A 22754-nucleotide genomic window follows, 5' to 3' on the forward strand; every position below is an offset into this window, starting at 1 on the left:
AAATTTTTTTATTAATTAATTAAATTCAAAATTTAAAAAAAAAAATAAAAAAAGCTCTCATTGTAATTAAAAAATAAAAAAATGTTTAAAAAATTTTAAAGAAATTTAAAAAAAAATTAAAATTGTAATTAATTTTTTTTTTTTTTTTTTTTTTTTTAATGTATTTTCATTCAGCTATCATACCAATTTGATTATCATACAATGAACTACCAAATTCTTACTATATTCCTTTTCTACAAAACATTATAAAATGAATTATTATAAAATAATATAAATGGAAAAATGATTTCTTTAAAAGGAAGATGTGTTTAATTTATTTGAAAAATAAAAAATTTTGAAAAAAACAAACCTCCCCTGTTTCAAATTATTACCAATTTTGATTGTAGCAGATCTACATTTTTTTGTGCAATACAAATTTTACTTATTTTGGAATTGATGTTTTAAATAAATTAGGAAATAGTTATAGATTAATAAATTAATTTTAAATTAAATTTTTTTTTTTTTTAATTTTTTTTTAAAAAAACTAAAAAGTATTTAAAGAATAAAATTTCATAAAATTTTTTTTTTTTCATTATACACATTCAGGTAAGATAAATTAAAAAAAAAAAAAAAATTTCAAAAAAAAAAAAAAAAAAAAAAAAAAAATTTCAAAAAAAAAACCCCCCCCCCTTCCCATCCCACTATTATCAATATGGTTAATTATGTATTCTGCGGGGGGGGATACATAATTAACCCCAAAAAAACCCCCTTCCCTTCCCACTATTATCAATATGGTTATTATGTATCCTGCGTGGTGGGATACATAATTAACCACAAAAAAAACACACTGCACCTCACTTCACACTATTATCAATATGGTGGTTAATTATGTATTCTGCGTGGTGGGATACATAATTAACCATTCGGCTCTAATATACTAACCTCCTCGTTGTAGAGCTGGAAACACTCTTTACAAAGAGTGGCTAAGGGTATAAAAAAAATATAAATAAATAAAATAATGGTATTAATATCATTATACACACTCAGGTAAATTCAAGATTATCAAGTTTTATTGTATTATGATTATAAGTATTTTATTGGATCAAAATAATTATTAAAGCATATCATCAAAAAAAAAAAAAAAAAAAAATATTATCAAAACATATCGAGGATTTTTAAGCATTAAAACATATAAAGTATTTTTTTAGCATTAAAACATATAAAAGATTTTTTAGCATTTAAATATTAAAATTCAACTATAGTTTATTTTTTTATAAAATTTATTATCATTATACACATTCAAGAATATACAATTGGATCATTCAATAATACCAAGATTTATTGTATAATTATAAGGTAATTATTTTATTGTATCATTAAAACATATCAAATATTGTGAAACTATCAAGAATATTAAATATAATGGATCATTAAAAATTATCAAGTGTTGTGTATCATTCATAATATATCGATATTATGGATAATTAAAAATATCAAGAATTATATAGCATATAAAAATATCAACAATTGTGTATCATTAAAATTTTACCAAGGATTATTTAGCATTATAGATATCAAGGATTATCATTAAAACAAATAAGCATTTTTTATTTTGATACCATAATTTTATCAAGTATTGTTTTCAAATATTATGGACAATTAAAAATATTATCAAACATATCGAGGATTATTTAGCATTAAAACATATCAAATTTTCTAAAACTTATTATCATTATTGTGTATAATATACCATCTTATCATTTCAAAACTTTTAACAAATAAACAATAGTAAATAAACAAATAAATTAATTTGTAAATAAAATTTCTATATATTTTAAATTTTTATAAAAAAAAAAAAAAGAAATAGTTTTATTTTTAATTATAGATTATACATATTTATTATCTTTTTTTATTGAAGATTTTTGTGTTTATTTGACTCGACGTCTTTGGCATATCTAAATGTATAGAACTTGTAAGTTTCAGGTCTTTGTTTTGTGCAGTAATTACCCAAGAATTGAGAATCGACTGGTACTATATTATTAACAAATCCTCTTTTAGTCATTTCTTCGATGAAATATGAAACACCCTAAATTTAGTTATATTAGAAATTATAATTAATAGCTATAAAAAATTTAATGATTAGCTAGGCTAAATTATAATCTTACATCTCTATCATCTGATAAAATTTCATAAAAAACACCATCTTCTTTTAAAAACTTTTGAATTACTTTGATTAAATTATCTACACTTAACATTGAATATGTTAGTTCACTACCAAAGATTATATCATATTTTCTTTCATCAGTATTATTATCAATTTCGTCCCAATTTAAATTTTCTACGCTTATTTTGTTTCTAATATTATTTAAATCTAAAGTTTTATCTACTGATTGAGCCTCTTCATCATCGCTATCGAAACCTTCTTGTTGCTTTGCATTTAATTCGACATTATACTTTAGATTTTCTACCAACTATATTTATGTTATGTAAGTAACAAAATTATAATGAATCTACAATAAAGTTAATAATGATATTTTTATATTTACTGGGTTTAAATAGTCTGTTAATGTAACATTTTTAGCATAGTAAGCAGAAAGGATACCAGGTAAGCCAACACCACTGCCTAATTCTAATACACTTTGGCCTTCGAAAGCATTTTGATTTTTATAAATCCATCTTGATAAAATAATAGCAGCATCCCAAATTGAACAGCCTATACCACCTTCAATAATTGACATTTCTCTAATGAAAATTTCTTTTTCATGTTCTCTTTCTTTTTTATCATATTTGCCGAATCCTACAGTTTTTCTTTTATAATGATTGGCACCTAAAGCATACTCCTTCCAATCAATACCTAAATTACCCATTTTTTCTCTTCCGTTTAACATTTTCTCTTTTCTTTTTTTTTTTGTTTAAATTTCTTTTACAAATATAAATGAAATAATAAATAGGAATTTTTTTTAAAAAAATAAAAAATATAAAAAAATAAAATTAAAAACGAAAAAAAAAAAAAATTCGGAAAACGAATAATTATTTTTTATTTTTATATTTTTTTTTTTTGGGAATGATTTTTCTATTTATATATAAAATGATTTAAATTAGTTGGAAATTATTTGGTCTTGAAAAAATTAACATTTAGGTGTTCACTAAAGGTGTGGGATGTTTTACCTTAAAGCTTCTTTACAAAAAGCTAAAGTATATAGATTTTCTATACTATTATAAAAGTAAAGTTATTACTATCTTTTAAATTTTTATTTAAAAGCTCGTTATATGCTTTTTCTTGCATTTTATAGTACCAACATTATTAATCGATCTACCCCAAAACTACCTATTATTGGTAAAAGGATTGGGCCTAACATTTCCAAATTTTTTTCTGCATTACCTATACTAGTATATTTTATAAAAAAAAGTAGTAAAATTAATGAAAAGATATTTTAATTTTTTAAAAGATTTATATCACAATGGATTTTAATTTAATCGAAAAAATTTTCTTTATTTTTTATCATTTTTATCATTTTTTTTTATTTTATTTTTATTTTTATTTTTTTTTTTTTTTTTTATCTTATTTTTCCCTTTTTTTATTTTTCTTTTTTATTTAAATTTTAATTAATGAAAACAATAAGATTTATACAACAAACCTCAAACATGTATAATAACAATAATAAATATAAGATTAATAGAAATAATAGAAATAATAATAATAATATTCAAAGACCCAAACCCACACATTTCTTAGGTTTGAAAATTGATAAAGAAGCGAATGTTAATTTAGAAAACGTTGCCAACCAGTTAAAACAAAGACATGTAAAATTACAGTATGTATATATATATATATATCAATGGCTACTTTACTATTTTAAAATCAAATAGTATTAATACATTTTCTTTAAAAGGGGTTCATTCATTAATAAAGAAAAATACCATATATCAGTAATTATTTTAACATTAGATACTGAAGAAAAACTAAATAATGTTAAAGCTTTATTTTCAGAAATTAAACAAGTTTATGAAAAGAGATATTTATCACAAAATTTAACAATTAAAACTCAAGTTTCAGGTATTGGGTCATTTAAAGAAAGAACATTATGGGCAGGTTTAAAAGAAGATGAAGATAAAAAGAATTTGGTAGATTTTGTAAATGAAATTAGGGATATATTTAAAAAGCAATCAATAGAAATCGATGATAGAGATTGGTCACCACACATCACTTTAGCCAAAGGAAAAATCCTTGCTCCAATGATAAATCATCCATTCACATTGTCATTAGAAAATAAAGATTTTGGAATTCAACAATTTACTGAAATGGATTTAATGAAAATAGGTTCAACAGACAAAGATAATGGTTATTATCAAGTAATAGACACAATAGATTTTTCATAAAAAAATAAATAAAATGAAATAATATAATAAAAATTATCTAAATAAAAAAAAAAAATTATATAAAGTGTTTTATTTTTTATTTTTTTTTTTAAGGGTTGTTTGTTTCATTGTTATCATTATTGTCATCGTTATTATTTTCATTTTTTTTATAAATATCTGATGGTAAATAAATATTTTCTTGATTTCCTTTTAAAACATCGTCTTCTAAAATTTCAAAAACGGTTGCAACTTGGTTTACTACAGTGAATCTTACATTTAAAATATCGATACTAAATCTATGTTTTTCTGGTTGACCATCATCTTCTTTCTCATCGTTATCTTGGTTTGATTCGTTACTTTTAATATCTTTTAATTTATCAGACTTTCTCTTTCTAACTGATCTAATATCTTCGGTGAGTACTTCAATAATACATGTTTCGATATCTTGATAGTTGTCATAGAATTTAAGTTTTTTTGAATCTACAAATGCACGTAATTGATCTTTTGCAACATCTAAAATGATAACATCATCGAGTGGTGGTACTACTGGTTGGGTAACCCATGCTGGATTAACAACACTTTTAACTGAATCATGAACTGAATATGGTTTAACATCTAAAATTGGTGTACCATCAATTAAATCGATACCTGATAAATAAATTGTATCACCAACAACTTTATCAATCTTTGCTACACTAAGACCAATTGGATTTGGACGATGTGGAGTTCTTGTTGAAAATAATCCGACCTTAATGCCATCAAGACGTGGTGGTGCAACTTTTGCTTTTACACCATTAGCTGGACGATCAGCTCTAACTTGTCTAAGTGTATTGGTATTTTCGTGGAAAATAAAAATTAACCAACAATGACTATATTGCTCTAAACCTTCTAATGAATAGCTTGGATTAACACTTGTTTTTAATCTTAATTTGGCTTTACCTTTTGTAACAATTAAACCTTGTCTTGGTGTACCATTTCTTTCTCTAAAACAACTTTCTAAAAATCCAATTGGTGGGTAATCTGGTGGTCTTTCAACATTTTTATTTTCTCTATCCTCTTTATATGAGTTTACAACTCTTCTTAATTCCTAATATATTTTAAAATATTATAAAAAATTAATAAATATTAAAAATTTTAAACCCTATAAATCTATATTTAATTAAATATATACTCTTTCAGCTCTTGTTCTACCAAGTCTTTGTTCTTCACATTTCTTTTGTTCATGTAATTTATTCTTTTTTTCAACTTCGAGTTTATCTTGTAATAATTTAGTTTTATTTTTTAAAATATCTATATATAAAGAAATAAAAAAGAATTAGTATAAGAAAAACAAAAAACTGAGTTTAATTGTATCTCTAAATTTTAAAAATGATAATTTACTTAAATAAAAAGAAAAAAATAAACTTGAAACTAAAAATGGTAATGATACTAAAACAATTTTATTGTTAAATAGTTTTTTTAATATTTCGAGCAATCCCATTTTTAAAAAAAGATATATTAAAAAAATAGATCCTTTATATACAACTCGTTTTGAAAATAATTAATTATTTTTTTTTTATAAATTTATAAAAACGAAAAAAAAAAAAAAAATCAAAAAAAAAATTATAAAAAATAAAATTTTTTATATAAAAAAAAGATTTAAATATTAGTTTTATTTTATAAATAATTTGAAAATTAATAATTAAAAAAAGATAATTTGGAATTATGGTTTTTAATTATTATTTGTTGTTGTGGTTGTGGTTGTTTCTTCAATAAATTCAACTTTATCACTTGCTAATTTTGAATCATTGGTCCATGATTTACCCCCATCATTTGATTTTTGAATAATGGTTTCTTTTTTGAATTTTTGCTTTTTACCCTTTTTACCAGATGAAGAACCACCAAATTCAGATGATGTCATCATAACTGGAGCATTAGTGACTTCAGTGTAACTGACATTGGTTGGAGCTGGGGCAGTTTCTTCAATAACAGGTACTAAAATCTCCTCTTGTTTGTAAATTGGAGCAGTGGTAGTTGTGGTGGTTGTGGTTTGTTGTGATGGAATTGGTTGGGCAACAATAACTTCTTCTTTAGTTGGAACTGTTTCATAAATAGTTTCAATATAAGTAGTAGTTTCAATTGGTTCTTCACGTAAAATTGGACCATTAACTGGTTTAGTCTTAAGGGAAGCATTTCTATCAATAGCTCTAAGTTCACCTTCTTTTTCAATGGCTGATTTCTTGGCCATGTAATCATTCTTCTTTTGATTAACACTAACTTTAATTGCCTCTTTCTTCATTTTATCGGCATATAGTGGTTCATCTCTGTAAGAGTATTTGCCTCTATCATCCAATCTATGGGCCAATACATGGGCATTCATAATATTTCTTCTAGTAAGATCTGAACGGGTAATGGTATCATGAATTGTAATTTGATCAATGTAATATGGTTTTTCATAATAGGTTGGAACAAAGTATTCTCTACCTTTTAATAGGTATTTTCTTTCATGATAACCAAGTAAATGAAGGCTTGGATTATCATACAAAGTGTTTCTATATTCTCTTGGGTCTTTTGTACCACGATAGTCTTTTAATAACATATGTTTCTTCATTGGAACTATTTTTAATTAAATTAAAATTAAAATTAAAATTTTATTTTTTTATAAATTAAATATTTAAACTTACCTAATTTTCCTTTGTGGTTATGTTCACAAACTGCACCAGTATGATAACCACCAATAAATTCTCTTGGGTGAGGATTGTGGGCTCTGTTAATCCAGAAATAATGATAAGGACGATCTGTCATTTTTTTAAACAAATAAATAAATAAATAAATATATTAATTGTATTTGTAGTTGATAATAAATAAAATTTGTGTAAAAAATAAAAAAAATAAAAAAATTTCTTTTATATAAAAAATTATAAAAATTATTAAAAATTATATTAAAATATAAAATACTAAAATTATAGTTTACATTATTATTAATTATTATAAATAATCAAAAATATTTAAAACCCCCCAAAAAAAAAAAAAAAAACAAGTAATACTAAAAATTATAAAAATAAAATTTTCCAGATTTAGAAAAAATAATTAAAATTTTAAAAATTTTTTTTTTTTTTACCCCCACACCTTTTAAGTATTATTACTCGTATGAAATTAAATTCGAATTATATTTTAGGTTTATTTAATTAATTTTAATTTAAATATTAAATAATAACTTTACATTTTTAAATTTCTTCATTATAACTAAAAATGAAAAATAAAATTAAAATATTAATATTAATTTTTATTACCAAAAAATTAAAAAATAAAATACTCACAGTAAAGATGTTTCATCATCTTGTTCCCTTTGTTTATGGAATGGATTGGCAGATGGCCAATATGAGTATGCTAAAATAGCAGTAAATACATTATTTAAAACATTGAAATAGGTAACAGAAAGAGCTAAAAAAAAAAAAAAAAAAAATTAGTGAAAAGAAAAAAGAAGTGAAACGAAATATTAAAAAAAAAAAAAAAAAAAAAAAAAAATAATAATATACTTACAGGTTGGGTTCAATGGACCAAATGTACCTGCGAAAATACCAAAAAGGATTGAAAAAACATATACTAAAATTGGAATTGAAATAAATAAGAATTTGGCAAAATTATATTTCTTTGCATAAGCTACTGGGAAACTTGTAATTACTAATAAAAGGATCCATAATAAAATACAAATAAATATAGTTGCAACTAAATAAAATAAAATTTGAATACCGTTTTGTGAGGTAGCTGGGCCAATAATTGGATCTTTACGATCTCTAATATTAATCCAAGAGAATAATGCAATACCTAAAATTGTAAAAATACCAACTAAAACCACCTTGCTAATTGTTGAGAATGTCCATTCAGTTTCTTTTGTATCTGTTCTTAAACGATCCAATACCATTAATGAATAAAGTGAAAATATTGATAAAAATATAATTGAAAAAAGTGCATTGCAAAATGGGAAAAACCATCCTTGGGTGGCATATTGTAAACCATATAATGGGTTATTTGATAATAACAATACGAAAAATATAGCAAATAAATATCTATAATAATAATAATAATAATAAATTATTAAAAAAAGTAATGTTAAAAATGATATATTAACTTTTTAAAATATATAAATTTTTGATAATTACTTTTGTTCGAATGTCCATTTGATTAATGAATAGGTTCTCATTGCAACTAAGAAACCAACAATACCTATACAAGAAATGATTACCAAGGTTAAATGTACACCAATTTCAAAACTAGAGAATGAATCGTGTGCTCTCCAAGCAGTAAAATTAATATCACCAATGGCTGTAGATTCTGAAACAATTGAAATTTGAACAGTATATAAAACGTAGTCTAAAACTTCTTCATCGATAATGGTTAAGGTATTACATGGTCCATACCCTGGATCGCATAATATAATTTGTGATGTATTTTCTGACTTTAGTAATATAGATCCTAATGCTTTAATAGTGACTAAAAATGTAACATTCTCTGCTGTAAATTGTGTAAGATTATTTGAAAATGGTGTTATTTCTAATGACCAAAATCTATTTAATGTGCTAACTTCTGGCATTTCTCTACTCCATATATTACCCTGCATATTTAAAAAATATAAACATTATTAATAACTCTTGTATACATTAATATAAATAAACTATTAATCTTACATTTGTAAGGTTTTGTAAACCCACACAGCTACTATCTGACCATATGTGGGTTCCATTTTCACATTGATAAAGATTATATGAATCAGAGTCATATACTTTTGGACCTGTGGATCCAACTATAATTGCAATAAGTAATGCTACAACACAAATACCACCAACAATAAACAAACGACGAATCGATGAAATGTCAACATTTGTTAATAATCCTGCTGAATCTGACCCTATATCTGCTGTTGTTGATACCATTTTGTATTTATTTTATTTTTATTTTTATTTAATTTTGTTACTTTTTATACAAATTTTATTTTTATATTTATTTTGATTTTTATATTGATATAATAGTGAAAATTTTGTATTTGATTTGTTTTTAAACCGCTGTTTTTTTTTATTGGGTGGGTTAAAAAATAAAAAATAAAAGAAAACAAAAAAAAAAAAAAACCTAATAATATTTATTTATTTATTTAATTATTTGATTAGTTTTATTTTTGATTACTATGACAGATTTGTATAACGATTATTATTAGACAAAATTTGTTTGTTAAAAAAAAAATAATAAAATACAAAAAAAAAATAAAAAAAATAAAAAAAAAAATAAAAAAATAAAAAAATCTTTTTTTTTTTATTTTTATTTTTTTTATAAAATATTTTTTAAAATGATTATAATAAAAAGGAATAGAGCTGCCAAATTATAACTGGTTTGTTTTTGGAAACATTCAAAGAACAATAATTTTTATCAAAAATCTATTATGATATTAATTAAAATCGATGATAAATATCAAAAACTTACAGCAAATTAAAAAAAATTATATTTAATGTATATATTTAGAAATAATTTTACAAAATTAAAATGTATATATTTAGAAATAATTTTACATTTTATTTTAAAATTTTCATTTTATATTATAACATTCTTAAATTAAATTAAATTAATAACTGAAATAAAATTAAAATAAAAAAAAAAAATGATCAATTAATAGATTGTTTGGATATCTCACTCAATATATAATTTATATTTCTATTTACAAATTTTAGAAAAAGTGAAAAATGTTTTAATTGTGGGGTTTATTTTTATTTTTAAATTATTTAAATATATATTTTATTACACATAAAAATAAAATATTTTTTTTTTAAAAATTTTTTTTTTATTTTTTTTTATTTTATTTTTTTTTTTAAATTTTTTTAAATAATATTTTTTGATATATTGCGATTAAAATTTTATATATATAAAATTTGGTATATGTGTGGATTGTTTAATAACTAATAAACTATCTTTTGTTATTATAATAATAAGTCATAAATCATAAATATTAGAGTAATCATTATTTATTAGTTTTCAAATAAAAAAATAAAAAAAAAGAGAACAGAATCTCTTTTTTTATAATTTTGTATATAAAATGTTAGTACCAGAAGATGACAAACTAGACGAAGAAAAGATGATAAATATAGCAAAGAAACTTTGGTTTATAGGTTTCTTTTTTTTACCATGGGTTTGGTTAATCAATATTCTTTATTTTGTTCCACATAGAAATAATTTAAATGACAAAGTTAAATGGTGTAGGTTTTTAGGATTATAGGATTATAGTTTTGGTATTATTTTACAAATAATTAACATTTAGCTTTTAATTTATTATTTTAGATTTAAAATTTTCATTAATTGGATTTTTTGCTTATTCAACAATATTTATGGCATGGATGGGAATTTATTTAGTTAATAGAAACAAATGGGGTGCATTTGGTGATAATATATCAATTACAATTCCTTTTGGCTAATATCATAATATACAAATAAATTTAAATTATAATAAAAACAACAAAAAAATAATAATAATAATATAATTAAGAACAAAAAATATCATTACAACAGCTCTGTAACATACAACAACAACCAATTACTTTTAGCATTCAACAATAGCAAAAAAAAAAAAAACAACTAATGAAATTTGTATATTTTCCAAAATAAAAACTAATTAATAAAAATAAAACAATTGATTTATAATTTTATTATTTATAGAGTATAAAAAAAATTCTTATTAGAATTTTATATTTGTTTTTTTTTTTTTTTAAGATTTATTACATAAAAATACAACATTAAATAAATAAATAAATAAATAATTTTTGATTTCTAAAATGTATCAGAATTGATGATTAAATTGTTATGTATTCTTTTAAATTCACAATCCCTTTTTATAGATTTTAGTATATCTCTTCTTTGGATTCTATTCTATTAAATTGATAATATTAATACAATTGTTCGCGATAAATAAAATATAGATTAAAATAATAATGTTATAATGAACACTTACTCTTTTTCTTTGTTCACAATATTCCATTGATAATATCAATAACTCTTCACAAACATATTGTAATACTGCTGTTAAGTAAACTGTTGAGCATTTGGAGATTCTTGGAACCTTAAAAAATTTGTTCGACTTTAGTATCGAATGAACCCTACTGACCTATTAATGTAGTTATTTAAATAAAATTAGAAACATTATAGTAGTTGGTTGTTGATGATAATCGATATTTACAGGAAAGGTTAGTCCACACTTTTTTGATAGTGAAACCCTAGGTTTTCTTGGTTTTTTTGTTTTGGTAACTTTTGTTGATGTTGTTTCTGTTGTTTCTGTTGTTTCTGTTGATTCTTTTGTCTCTTTTGTTTCAATTGTTATTATTTTTCCTACTTTGTTATCCTCCTCCTCCTCTGCATCGGTAATAGCACTTTGTGTAAAAATTTGATTGGATACTTCACTATCACTATACTCTTCTCTATCATTAAAATCCCATGTATAGGCATTGTCATCATCATTTCTTAATTTTGAAATTTCTTCATCAAAACCTTTATTAAAACTTGTAAGATTTGGTGTTGTACTTTCACTATTAATATAATTTGTATTAATTTCTGTTGTGTTAATTTCTGTTGTATTATTTGTGGAGCTATCATTGTTTTTATTATTATTATTATTAATAAAAATACTATTATAATTATTATTTATAGAATATTCTGAAATATGGGTTTGTTTTTTATTATTTGGTGTACTACTATCACTATCTGCATAACTAGTGTTATCAAAATCTGTAAGAAAATCATTATCACTATCAATATCTTCACTATCGATATAATCCTCATTATCATCACTTTCATCACTACTGCTTTCATCTATATCCCTTTCTAAATCTTGTTGCAATAATGTTCTTTGGGTTCTTGATAAAGTTTCTATATTAATTCGTGGTAAACGTCTAGGTGCAGATGATGTTAAGGCGGGTGAGTTAATAAAATTGTTAGCTTCCTCTATTACTTCTGTTGTTGTTTTCTTGTCCTGCCTCGCATTTTTTTTAGCTCCCCTTGTAGGTTTTGGTTTTGAGATTTCATCTTGTTCTTGTTCCATCTCTTCTTCTTCTTCCTCTGATATATTTTCATCTTTTTTTTGTTGTAGTCTCTTTTGTCTTGTCATTGGCGAAGCTACTTGCTTTGCTGTTTTCTTTTGTGTTGCTTTTTTCGGTGTAGATCTTTTTGAAGGTGTTGTGGGAGGTGTTGGATCTTCGTCATTATTCTCTTCATTTTTATCCTCTAATTCCAATCTTTTTCTTGTTTTGGGTGGAGCTATTTGTGTTGTGCCTAATCTTTTCTTTGGTGTTTTATTTGAAGGTGGTGTATAAACTGATAAAGTTGGTGAACCAATGGATTGAGAGTTGTTGTTTTCATTTTCTGAAATATCATCAAAACCACCACTACCAAAATCACCAAAATCTATATTTCTTCTGACATCATCATCATCGTCATCATCATTTTCCTCTTCTTCATTATTGATATTATTGGATTTATTACTATTAGTATTGTTTTTGCTATTATTTACTCCGATATCAGTTAGTGTATCCCACATTGGTATTGGAGATGACATTGATGAAGATGGTGTCATTTTGCTGTTTCTATGTGGATTGTGTAATGATTTTTGTGAGGAGGGTGATGATAACAATATTTTCTCTTTCATTAATTGTCTTGATTGTGTATTAATTTTATGTATTACATTAGCCCATAATGATTGCGATGATGATGGGGACGAGGATATTATTGACTGTTGTGATTGTAACTGTGACGATTGAGATAGTTGCTGTGATGATGGTGTTTGTTGTGACTGTGACTGTTGTGACGATGTTGGTGTATTCATTTTTTTTTTATTTACAAGAAAAATTATAAAATTGTAATTATAAAATAATAAATAAATAATATAAAAATAATAAATATACGAAGTATAATAATATAAAAATAATAAATGAAATATGTGTTAAAAAAAAAATTTTAAATTGAAAAAAATAATTTAAAAAAAATTAAAAAAATAAAAATTAAAAAATAAAAATAAAAAATAAATAAATAAACAAATATGAACTTTTTTTGTAAACAAATAAAATACCAAAACTATTTATAAATTTGTAATATATTTGTGAAAAAAAACCAAACAGTTTTTCTTTTTAATTTTATTTTAATTTTTTTTTTAAAATTTTTTTTTTTTGTGATTTATATTAACATTTGGAAGAGATTTATTTTAAAATTTTTGATTGATTGGTTGATTGATTAAAATTTCGTATTTAATTTAAATTATTTGTATATATTTTATATTTTTATATTTATTCTGATTTTCCAACTTTTGGTTCGTAATCTTCAACTTTTTTCATGGCTTCTCTAACTTTTGCAAGTCTTTCATCAGCACCTTTGCCATAATCAGCTGATTTTTGAGATTTATACTGTTATAAAATTAAACAAAACATTAATATTATATAAATATAATTTTAAAAAGGTGGGAGATAATAAATATGAAAAATAAAAACTACTGCGAGTTTTGGATATTGGATGAATATGATTGGGCCATAAATAGTATGATTATGATTTTAATTATAGTCAAGATTATGACTATTGTAATTATTATGATTATAAATATGATAATAATTATGAATATGGTTATAAAATGGCTAAATTGTAATTAGGACAATTATGATTACTATAAAATATATTTGTTGTGAAAATTAAATGATGATTTGATAATTTGAAATATATTATTGATACTAAATCATATTATAGCTGTTATTTCCGAATATTTTATTATAATATCTATTTTTGTAATGATCATACTTCTTTGGTATTATTAAGACATTCTTGATAATCTCTTCTGTATGGTTCACAAATTTCAATTGGTTTATCAAAAACGCATGTACAAAAATCACTCCAAATTGGATAACATGTTCCTGAACCACCCCAAGCACCAAAACCTGATGACATCTTTAATATTATATATATAAATGATAAAAAGAAAGAATTAAATGTTTTTTTAAAAAAAATTGAAAAAAAAAAAAAAATTTTAAAAAAAATTAAAAAAAAAATAAATAAAAAAAAAAAATTAAAATTTTTTAAAAAATGAATTTTTTAAAAAAATAAAAAAAATAAACAAATAAAAGAAATTATTTCTTTAACCCCATTACTTTATCTCATTGCAAAAACTTTAGAAACAATTTTTTTAAAAAAAAATATATATTTGTTTAAAAAATAATTAAAAAAATTACAATAAAAAATAATAAAAACAATAAAACAACAAAATAAATAAACAAAATAAATATCAAATATCTTAATATTCACTCTTTATTTCATTGTTATGCTTGGAAATAGTCTTTTTTTTTTTTTAATAAATATCAAAAAAAAAAAAATAAAAAAAAAAAAAATAATCCAAAATGGAAAAAAAAAAAAAAATATAAATAATGGAAACCTCTTAAACAATTATTATAAAAATTTTCAAAATTTGCATTTCAAAAAAGGGTCTTTTTGTTAAATTTCGTTTTCCTTAATTCTAAACAAAAATAATAAAATAAAATAAAAATAAAAATGAAAAAAAAAAAAAAAAAAAAAAACAATTTTTTTTAACCTATTCGCAAACTCTGGTTGCAGGATTGTAAAAAAAATAAAACAGAAAAAAAAAAAAAGCATAATACAATTCCATCAGATATTTTTATTTTTTTTTATTTTTTATTTTTTTTTACAATTATCATAATTGTTGTTGTTGGTTTTCACATTTCTAAATTTAATTAAAAAAAATTTTATTTTATTTTTTTTATACAATCATTTTAAATGTTCGAATAATTAAACCTATTAATAATAATAAAAATAATAAAATAATATTAAAAATAAAAAATAATAGAAACAATCAGAGGATAATAATATAGAGTAAAAGAAGAAGAAGGAAAAAAAAAAAAAAAAAAAACAAATAATGAAGTTTTTATTATTATTAGTTTTAACAATTTGTTTAGTCAATGTTGGATTAGCAAAAAGTGTTGAACCTCGTGGTGTAAAATTAGCATTAACAAAATCATCAGATTCAATGAGAGTCACATGGTGGACTGAAGAAAAGATGTTGTCACCAGTGGTTTTATACAGCACAAAGATGTTCACACCTGAAAGAGATTCATCATTTGCAGTTCAAGCTGAAGCTCAAAAGTTTGACAAATCTGATTATTATGGCTATCCAACTACAGCAGTTCTTCCAGATCTTGAAGAATCAACAACCTATTTCTATTATGTTGGTGACAAAGCTCAAGGTGTTTATAGCAATCAATTTAATTTTACTACTGGTTTAATTAACAAAGAAAGATCAAACTCATTTAGACCATTTAAATCAATTTTCTTTGGTGACATGGGTTATGGAGAAACCTATACAACTGTTGACAATATTTTATCCCGTCTTGATGACGATTTATCATTTGTTGCCCATGTAGGTGACATTGCATATGCTGATGTCAAAAATGGTGGTGTCCTCTATGGAGACCAAACAGTTTATAATTTATTTTTAGATGCCATTGAACCAATTACTTCAAATAAACCATATTTGGTTTGTCCAGGTATGTATATATTGTTATAAAAAAAATAAAAAAAAAAAGAAAATTTATTAATTTTATTAATTTTAATTTTAGGTAATCATGATGTTTTTAATGATCAATCTTATTATCTTAAAACATGGCAAATGCCAACTGATAAACATAAAGATTCATGGTATTCATTTGATTATAATGGTGTTCGTTTTGTTAGTTTTTCATCTGAACATGATTGGTCAGTTGATTCCTCACAATATAAATGGATCGAAAAACAATTAAAAAGTTACAGAGAATCAAATCCAGATGGTTGGCTTGTAGTTTACTCACATAGACCAGTTTATTGCTCTGCTAAATGGAAATGGTGCTCATCTGATAATAAAAAAGTATGTAGTTTTTTTTTTATTTATTATTTTTTTAAATTTAATATTAATTTTAATTTTTATTTTTATTTTTATAGGCAAAAGATTCATTAAAGAAACCTTTTGTTAAAGCAATTGAAAAATTATTATACAAATATAATGTAAATCTTTATATTGGTGGTCATTCACATAGTGTTGAATATACCTATCCAGTTTATAAAAATCAAGTTATGGGTGATTATGATGATCCAAAAGCAACTGTTCATATTACCGTTGGTACAGGTGGCAATGTTAATAGATTATTAAAATGGTACGATCTTCCAAGTTGGGCAAATGACTTTAGAAGCAGTGATAATGGATTTGGTGTATTAAACTTTGTAAATGAAACCCACTTAAATTGGCAATTCATTTCAAATGAAGAGGACAACCAAGTAATCAATGAATTCTATTTAGCCAAAGGCCAATTTTAAATAAATTATCAAAATAAAATAATAAAATAAAAAATTATATTTTTTATTATTTTTTTTTTTTAATCAAAACTTTAAAAAAATATTTCATTATTTCATTATTTTAATTATAATCATTTTATATTTTTAATCTATTATTATTATTAATCTTTTTTTTTTTTTTTTTTTCGTTTTTTTTATTTTTATTTTTTTTTATTATTTTTTTTTTTTTAATTTTTTTTTCATAAAATTTTTTTTATTTTTTTTAAAAAAAACGAAGCATTAAGTTTTGTTGCTCATACCTTTAGGGTTTTATTTATTTTTAGTTAATTAAACATAAAAAAGAGAAACAATGCCAGTTACAAAAAAACAAAAAGTCGGAGTATCATTCTCATCAAATACTAGAGAGCATGACGATAATAAAGTTGAAAAACCACATAAACAAACACCAAAGAAACAACCACAACAAAAACCAGTAGAAAAGGTTAACAATAAAAAATTAGAAAATAAATTACAATTCGAAAAAACTACCACCACCACCACTACAGCCACTAGTACTAAATTACATCAATGTTCATTTTCAGGTTGGTTACCAAAATCAATTTCATCCATTTCATATAATAATGAAAAGAATTTAGTTGCAGTTGGTCGTGAAGATTCATCAATTGATGTTTTTATTAGAGATGGTCAAGAATTAGTTTTATTAAAAGTAAATATAGTAAATTATTTTATTTTTTACAACTATATTTAATATTAATTACTTTTTTTATTTTATTTATAATTTTAGACATTAGGTGGATCAAAATTCGATTTCCCAATTATTTCAACTGTATGGTTAAAATTATCAAATGAAAAATTGGTTTTATTATCAATAATGGAAAATAAATTCGTTATGTGGGATATAGATAGTTATACAATTATTCAAGAATTAAATACAATTGGTACAGTAAAAGATACATCTTACAATCACAATTTAAATTTATTGGCAGTTTGCACAACAGATTCAATTGTTCGTATTTATAATTTTGATGGTGAAAAAATCGATTATCAATCATCATTCCCAACTATCACAGATTCAAAATCAAATGTCATTGAATGGGGTATCGATCAAAAGACAATTATTGTTGGTTGTACCAATCAATTAGTTTTATTCAAAGTAGATTCATTAAGATCAGTTTTAAATGTTACTACAGATAATATTATTTCATTAAAACCATTAAGGTAAATTTTATTTATTATTATTTAATCATCAATTAATTATTTATTATTATAACAATGCTAATTTATTTTAAATTAAATTAATAGCGATAATACAGTTGTATGTGGTTTTATAAATGGTTTTGTTTCAATTTTTGATATTGGTTTTGGTAGTATTATTCAAGATTTTAGAAATCTTCATGCACCAGTTAGAGCAATTCAAGTTTCTAAAAATTTCCAACAATTCTATGCCTCAGGTGATGAATCTATTGTTGTTTCATATAATAAATCTGGTGATAAATGGGCACCAAGCGGTCAACATAGAAGAGATAGCCATGATATCAAATGTTTAGAAATTACAGATAAATATTTAATTTCTGGTGGTAATAGCACTCAAATTATATTTTATGATTTACAAAACTTTACCAGTTTAAAAAATAATAATAACTATCAACGTTTCAAATCATATCCATCAAGCAACACTATTTCAATTACCAATAATAAAACTTTACCAATCCTTTTAGTTGAAGCTTCAAGACACCAAATTAATCTTTGGTCATTAGGCGATTCAAAAGAACAACAAGATTCATTAGATTTACCAAATGGCACTCCATTAGCAATTACTGATAAAACTAAAAAATTATTACAATTGGAATCAAAGGTAAAATATTAATTACACTAATAATTTCAATTAATTTCTTTAATAACTAATAGTAATATCTTGTTTTTATAGAGTCCACTCAATATTGAAGATATTAATATAAGTAATGATGGCAATTGGTTCAGTTATTCAACTAGATTAGAAACTAAATTATACTCAATCGGTAAAAAAGATAGTGGTAATATTTCAATTAAAAAAGTAGATTTACCAAACGAAATTTCAGCATCATCCATTTCTAAATTTACAAATGATTCAAAATCATTAGTTTTAGCAAAAGATTTAAATAATATTTATTTATTCGATTTACAATCAAATCAATTTAATAACATTTCAAAAGAAGAAGAAGAGGAAGAACAAGATAATTTTAGCGATAAAAATAACAATAATAAAAAATCTTCAACCATTAGTTCAATTGAAATCGATAACGAAAATAAAAATTTATCACTTATAGATTCAATGAATCAAGTATATATCACTAATATCAAATCATCAAAACCAAACAAACCAACTAAACTTCCAAATATTAACTCTATTCCAACCAAACTTTACTTTTCATCAAATAATTCAAACACTCTTTTCATTGGTACTATAAATTCAATTATTTCATTCGATATTAAACAACTTAAAGTTTTATCAGTTTGCAAATTAAATAAAGCTGTCAAATTCATCACATCAAATCCAAATAATTCTAGTGAACTCCTTATCTGGAACAACTCTAATGAACAAACCAAATTTAACAAGGATGATCAATCAACCAATAAATCATCATCATCTTTCTCTGAAGTCATTTTTGCCGCTTCACAATCAAATAAAAATGATTTAGTTATTGTCGATCTTTCATTCTTTGATAGAGTACTTCCATCACTCCCAGAGGCTATTAAATTAAAGAAATTCGGTGGTCAATAAACAATTTTATTTTATATAAATAAAAAAAAAAAAAATAAAAGAAAAAAAAATATAATATTAAAAAAAAAAAGGATTATTTATTTATAGTGTACACTTTAAACCTATTGAAACATCAAGAGATTCTCAATTGTTTTTATTTAAATAAAAATTGCTTAAACTATGTTTTTTTTAAATACATTTTTTCATTTTATCAAAGCTTTCCCATGGAAATGGACCACATAATTTAAATGATTTTGCCTCACAATCATTTGATAAACAAGGTAAATCAACAATTCCCGAGATGTCTTACGCTTTCTATGATGATGTTTTTGTATTGAGATAAATTTTGTTTTTACTCATAAAATTTAAAAATTAATAAAAATTCTTTGTGTGTTAAAAAATAAAAAAAATTTTATGTGTTTTATTTTTTATAAAAAATAAAATTTTTTTTTTTCAAAACAAATAAATTTTAAAAAAAAAAATGAAAAAAGAAAAACTATTTTTTTGTTTTATACTATTTATTTGTTTTTTTTCTTTTATTAAAAAATGTAAAGGTAAAGAAATAGATATTGAAAATATAAGTTTTTCAAGCTTTATTAATGATTGTAACTATCAAATTAAACAATGTAATCTAACAATTTATTAAAATAATTTAAAAAAAAATTCATTTTCAAAACCATTATTGTTTTTTAATCATAATGTATCAAGACAATTAGATGATAATTATAATCCAATAACATTTTTTGGTGTATTTAGGGTAGTAAGTAAATACTAATTATTTTAAACTAACCTTTAACTAATAAAACTATTAAAAATTTATTTAATAAGATTAATATTTACAAAAGAGTTGAATCACAACCAGTTTTCCACCGTATCTCAGGTGAATTACTTTATCAAGGTTTTGATGATTATCAAATATCAATAATGGATTATTCAGGTGCTCCAGATCCAAATGAATACAATCATTTTAAATTACCAATTTTATACCATTGTAAAGTTTATACAGTATTTTATGGATATTATAAATTTGCATGTTTATCAATAGATAAAAATAATAACCTAATTGTTGTTAATCCAGAAATGTGGAAAGATAGTTATTATTTAATTCAAAATACCTCAAATAGTATCAATAAAACAAATTTAGAAAATTCATTCACAGCAACAGATATAAATAAAAATTTAAATATTTATTATTACTATTTATTGGATGTAAAAGGTCAAGTAAATGTTGGTATGAATAAATTTGAATGTATTGAACGTTATGATATTGGCTACGAGTGTAACAAATTTTCAATCAATTTAATTCGATTAAATCAAATCAAAGTACCAATATTAAATTATACAGATATTATTGGAATATTAGGATATAATGATTCAATATTAATATGTGGTAATCATCCTTCAAATAATAGTTTAATAGTATATAAATACAACATTACAACTGAAGAACAACAATTTTTATTTTCAAATGATATGAAATTAACTCATGTAATTCAGCACCAATTCTTATCAACTCAAAATTGTCTATTCTTTTCAAATAAATCAAATTCATCAATTCTTTATGATATATTTAATGAACGTATCATTTTAAAAAATGATAAATTAAATTTAAATATATCGGAACATTTAGAACAAGGTAATGAAAGAACTATCTACTATTTTATGCATGATGCTGAAATTGAAAAATATATACCACCAATTAATAGACCAGGTTATTATGGCCAACCATTACCAACAGAAGAACCATATTATTATAGCACACTAACAAACAATTCAAACTCTATTTATCAATTATCACCAGTATTAATTTTATTAATTTCAATTTTTATTTCAATTTTATTTTTCTAATTAATCACAATAAATAAAACATTATTATTTTTTTTTATTATTTTTTTTTTTTATTATTTATTTATTTATTTATTTATTTATTAAATTATTAAATTAAAACTGATAAATATTTGATATATGAATTTTTAAACCTTACTTTTAAAAATTATTTTCTTTTTATGAATTATTATTTTGATTACCTTTTTCTTTTGAGTTTTAACATCTTTATAAGTGCCATCAGCAGATATATATATCTCGAGATGTATATATATTGGATTATCATAATTACCAACATCAATTTCAAATATATTTATTTTTTATATAAATTTTAAAAAAATAAAAATGGTCAATTTATAAAGAAAAAAAATTTTAACTTTGTTTGGTATGATCAAAACTCTTTTGATAGGGGAGAAGAAGAAAGGTTGACTATTACAAATATATAAAAGAAACTCTCTAAATAATAATGGTTTGGCATTTGGTGTTTAAAATAAATTAACAGAAACCCAACAATTATATAATAATATATAAAAACCATTGAAAACTACTAACTAACTTATCTTCTTGCTCTTTGATCATTTCTTTGTGGATTTATAACCATCTTTGAGGAATCAACGTAATTGTGACAATTATTATACAACCTTATTACTCTTGGTGTTGTTATAAACTTCTTTTCATATTGGTTTTAGTTCATTTTCTTTTTCTTTTAATATTGGTTCGGGAATGTTGGTTAGGATATAAAATGTTTTATTCTTTTACATTGCCATGCTATTGCTGTAAATTGTTCATTTTGACAATATTTAATTTCACTAACTTAGAAATAATTAATGAAAATTGATATGCGTGTATAATAAATAATTAAAAAAGAAAAAAAATTTGTTTTAATTTAAAAATTTTGAAAAAAAAAAAAAAAAATTTTTTAATTTTGAAAATAATCAAAAAAAACCTCTAATTTTTATTTTACCAAATAGAACTGAAAATATTTTTTCTATATAATTCATATAATTTTTTATTTTTATTATGTTATTTTTTATATTTGTGCAAATTATAAATAAAATGATTTGTTTTAAAAACTTTCATTACTTGAATATTCTTCACTTCAGAATAGTCACGATGGGTTTCGTTTTGGATGGAATCGATTTCAATATTATTTAATGAGGTTTTGGTTTTTTCATTGGATGATTGGTACAATGATTTTAAACCTATATTGAATGATTCAGTTATTTTTTTTTTATTACAAAATTGAATTTTGTTTTCCTTTTTTATTTTATCAATAGAAATATATGTTTAATATGAAAAATTATTTTTGCTGAGTTTATAAAATGCAGAATTAAAACTATTATTGATGATGGTTGAATTATTGATTGAATGCTTGGTTGTTGAATTGGGAACAAATACCATAATCCGGTTTTCAAAGACCAATTAACGGATGCGAGACCCAAACCAATGGTTTGTGCTCTTCCACTGTGCGATAAATCCACGTCTCCAGTTGACTTGATTCAATGGACTTCAAGACAGTGTTAAT

The 22754-nt window shown here is 22.4% G+C and overlaps 12 protein-coding genes across 12 annotated transcripts; 6 read left to right on the forward strand and 6 right to left on the reverse strand.

Annotated features, from left to right (window-relative positions):
• Window positions 1-1888: 1888 nt before the first annotated feature.
• On the reverse strand, window positions 1889-2903 carry DICPUDRAFT_57790 (uncharacterized protein; the record flags this gene model as incomplete). The annotated part of the gene is made up of 3 exons (XM_003292163.1): window positions 2526-2903; window positions 2145-2450; window positions 1889-2065 (listed from the first exon to the last, which is right to left on the reverse strand). Exons 1-3 carry the CDS (start codon window positions 2865-2867, stop codon window positions 1889-1891), a joined length of 825 nt encoding a protein of 274 aa, XP_003292211.1. The 5' UTR covers window positions 2868-2903.
• A 721-nt stretch (window positions 2904-3624) lies between these two features.
• Window positions 3625-4359, forward strand: DICPUDRAFT_82826 (uncharacterized protein; the record flags this gene model as incomplete). Its single annotated transcript, XM_003292152.1, has 2 exons — window positions 3625-3794; window positions 3873-4359. 2 exons carry the CDS (start codon window positions 3625-3627, stop codon window positions 4357-4359), a joined length of 657 nt encoding a protein of 218 aa, XP_003292200.1.
• An 88-nt stretch (window positions 4360-4447) lies between these two features.
• On the reverse strand, window positions 4448-5818 carry DICPUDRAFT_82827 (uncharacterized protein; the record flags this gene model as incomplete). Its single annotated transcript, XM_003292164.1, has 3 exons — window positions 4448-5425; window positions 5510-5628; window positions 5719-5818. 3 exons carry the CDS (start codon window positions 5816-5818, stop codon window positions 4448-4450), a joined length of 1197 nt encoding a protein of 398 aa, XP_003292212.1.
• A 143-nt stretch (window positions 5819-5961) lies between these two features.
• DICPUDRAFT_95548 (uncharacterized protein) lies at window positions 5962-7176 on the reverse strand. Its single transcript, XM_003292165.1, has 2 exons — window positions 7002-7176; window positions 5962-6933 (listed from the first exon to the last, which is right to left on the reverse strand). The coding sequence occupies exons 1-2, from the start codon at window positions 7120-7122 to the stop codon at window positions 6050-6052; spliced, it is 1005 nt and encodes a 334-aa protein (XP_003292213.1). The 5' UTR covers window positions 7123-7176; the 3' UTR covers window positions 5962-6049.
• Window positions 7177-7544: 368 nt separating this feature from the next.
• Window positions 7545-9251, reverse strand: DICPUDRAFT_156902 (uncharacterized protein; the record flags this gene model as incomplete). The annotated part of the gene is made up of 5 exons (XM_003292166.1): window positions 7545-7563; window positions 7638-7761; window positions 7861-8387; window positions 8481-8932; window positions 9006-9251. 5 exons carry the CDS (start codon window positions 9249-9251, stop codon window positions 7545-7547), a joined length of 1368 nt encoding a protein of 455 aa, XP_003292214.1.
• Window positions 9252-10438: 1187 nt separating this feature from the next.
• Window positions 10439-10775, forward strand: DICPUDRAFT_40183 (uncharacterized protein; the record flags this gene model as incomplete). Its single annotated transcript, XM_003292153.1, has 2 exons — window positions 10439-10559; window positions 10642-10775. The coding sequence occupies 2 exons, from the start codon at window positions 10439-10441 to the stop codon at window positions 10773-10775; spliced, it is 255 nt and encodes an 84-aa protein (XP_003292201.1).
• Window positions 10776-11008: 233 nt separating this feature from the next.
• DICPUDRAFT_99260 (uncharacterized protein) lies at window positions 11009-13171 on the reverse strand (the record flags this gene model as incomplete). The annotated part of the gene is made up of 3 exons (XM_003292167.1): window positions 11009-11226; window positions 11309-11461; window positions 11534-13171. 3 exons carry the CDS (start codon window positions 13169-13171, stop codon window positions 11128-11130), a joined length of 1890 nt encoding a protein of 629 aa, XP_003292215.1. The 3' UTR covers window positions 11009-11127.
• Window positions 13172-13433: 262 nt separating this feature from the next.
• DICPUDRAFT_95550 (uncharacterized protein) lies at window positions 13434-14289 on the reverse strand. Its single transcript, XM_003292168.1, has 2 exons — window positions 14131-14289; window positions 13434-13745 (listed from the first exon to the last, which is right to left on the reverse strand). The coding sequence occupies exons 1-2, from the start codon at window positions 14275-14277 to the stop codon at window positions 13629-13631; spliced, it is 264 nt and encodes an 87-aa protein (XP_003292216.1). The 5' UTR covers window positions 14278-14289; the 3' UTR covers window positions 13434-13628.
• Window positions 14290-15256: 967 nt separating this feature from the next.
• On the forward strand, window positions 15257-16686 carry DICPUDRAFT_40191 (uncharacterized protein; the record flags this gene model as incomplete). Its single annotated transcript, XM_003292154.1, has 3 exons — window positions 15257-15884; window positions 15957-16244; window positions 16322-16686. The coding sequence occupies 3 exons, from the start codon at window positions 15257-15259 to the stop codon at window positions 16684-16686; spliced, it is 1281 nt and encodes a 426-aa protein (XP_003292202.1).
• A 328-nt stretch (window positions 16687-17014) lies between these two features.
• Window positions 17015-18532, forward strand: DICPUDRAFT_89722 (uncharacterized protein; the record flags this gene model as incomplete). The annotated part of the gene is made up of 4 exons (XM_003292155.1): window positions 17015-17086; window positions 17147-17371; window positions 17450-17883; window positions 17968-18532. 4 exons carry the CDS (start codon window positions 17015-17017, stop codon window positions 18530-18532), a joined length of 1296 nt encoding a protein of 431 aa, XP_003292203.1.
• Window positions 18533-18718: 186 nt separating this feature from the next.
• Window positions 18719-19426, forward strand: DICPUDRAFT_40196 (uncharacterized protein; the record flags this gene model as incomplete). Its single annotated transcript, XM_003292156.1, has 1 exon — window positions 18719-19426. A coding segment is annotated over one exon (708 nt), but the record flags the coding sequence as incomplete, so codon positions are not given.
• A 460-nt stretch (window positions 19427-19886) lies between these two features.
• On the forward strand, window positions 19887-21253 carry DICPUDRAFT_82833 (uncharacterized protein; the record flags this gene model as incomplete). Its single annotated transcript, XM_003292157.1, has 2 exons — window positions 19887-20031; window positions 20253-21253. The coding sequence occupies 2 exons, from the start codon at window positions 19887-19889 to the stop codon at window positions 21251-21253; spliced, it is 1146 nt and encodes a 381-aa protein (XP_003292205.1).
• Window positions 21254-22754: the final 1501 nt, after the last annotated feature.

Source organism: Dictyostelium purpureum (assembly GCF_000190715.1).
Source record: "Dictyostelium purpureum unplaced genomic scaffold DICPUscaffold_326, whole genome shotgun sequence".
Taxonomy (NCBI): domain Eukaryota; phylum Evosea; class Eumycetozoa; order Dictyosteliales; family Dictyosteliaceae; genus Dictyostelium; species Dictyostelium purpureum.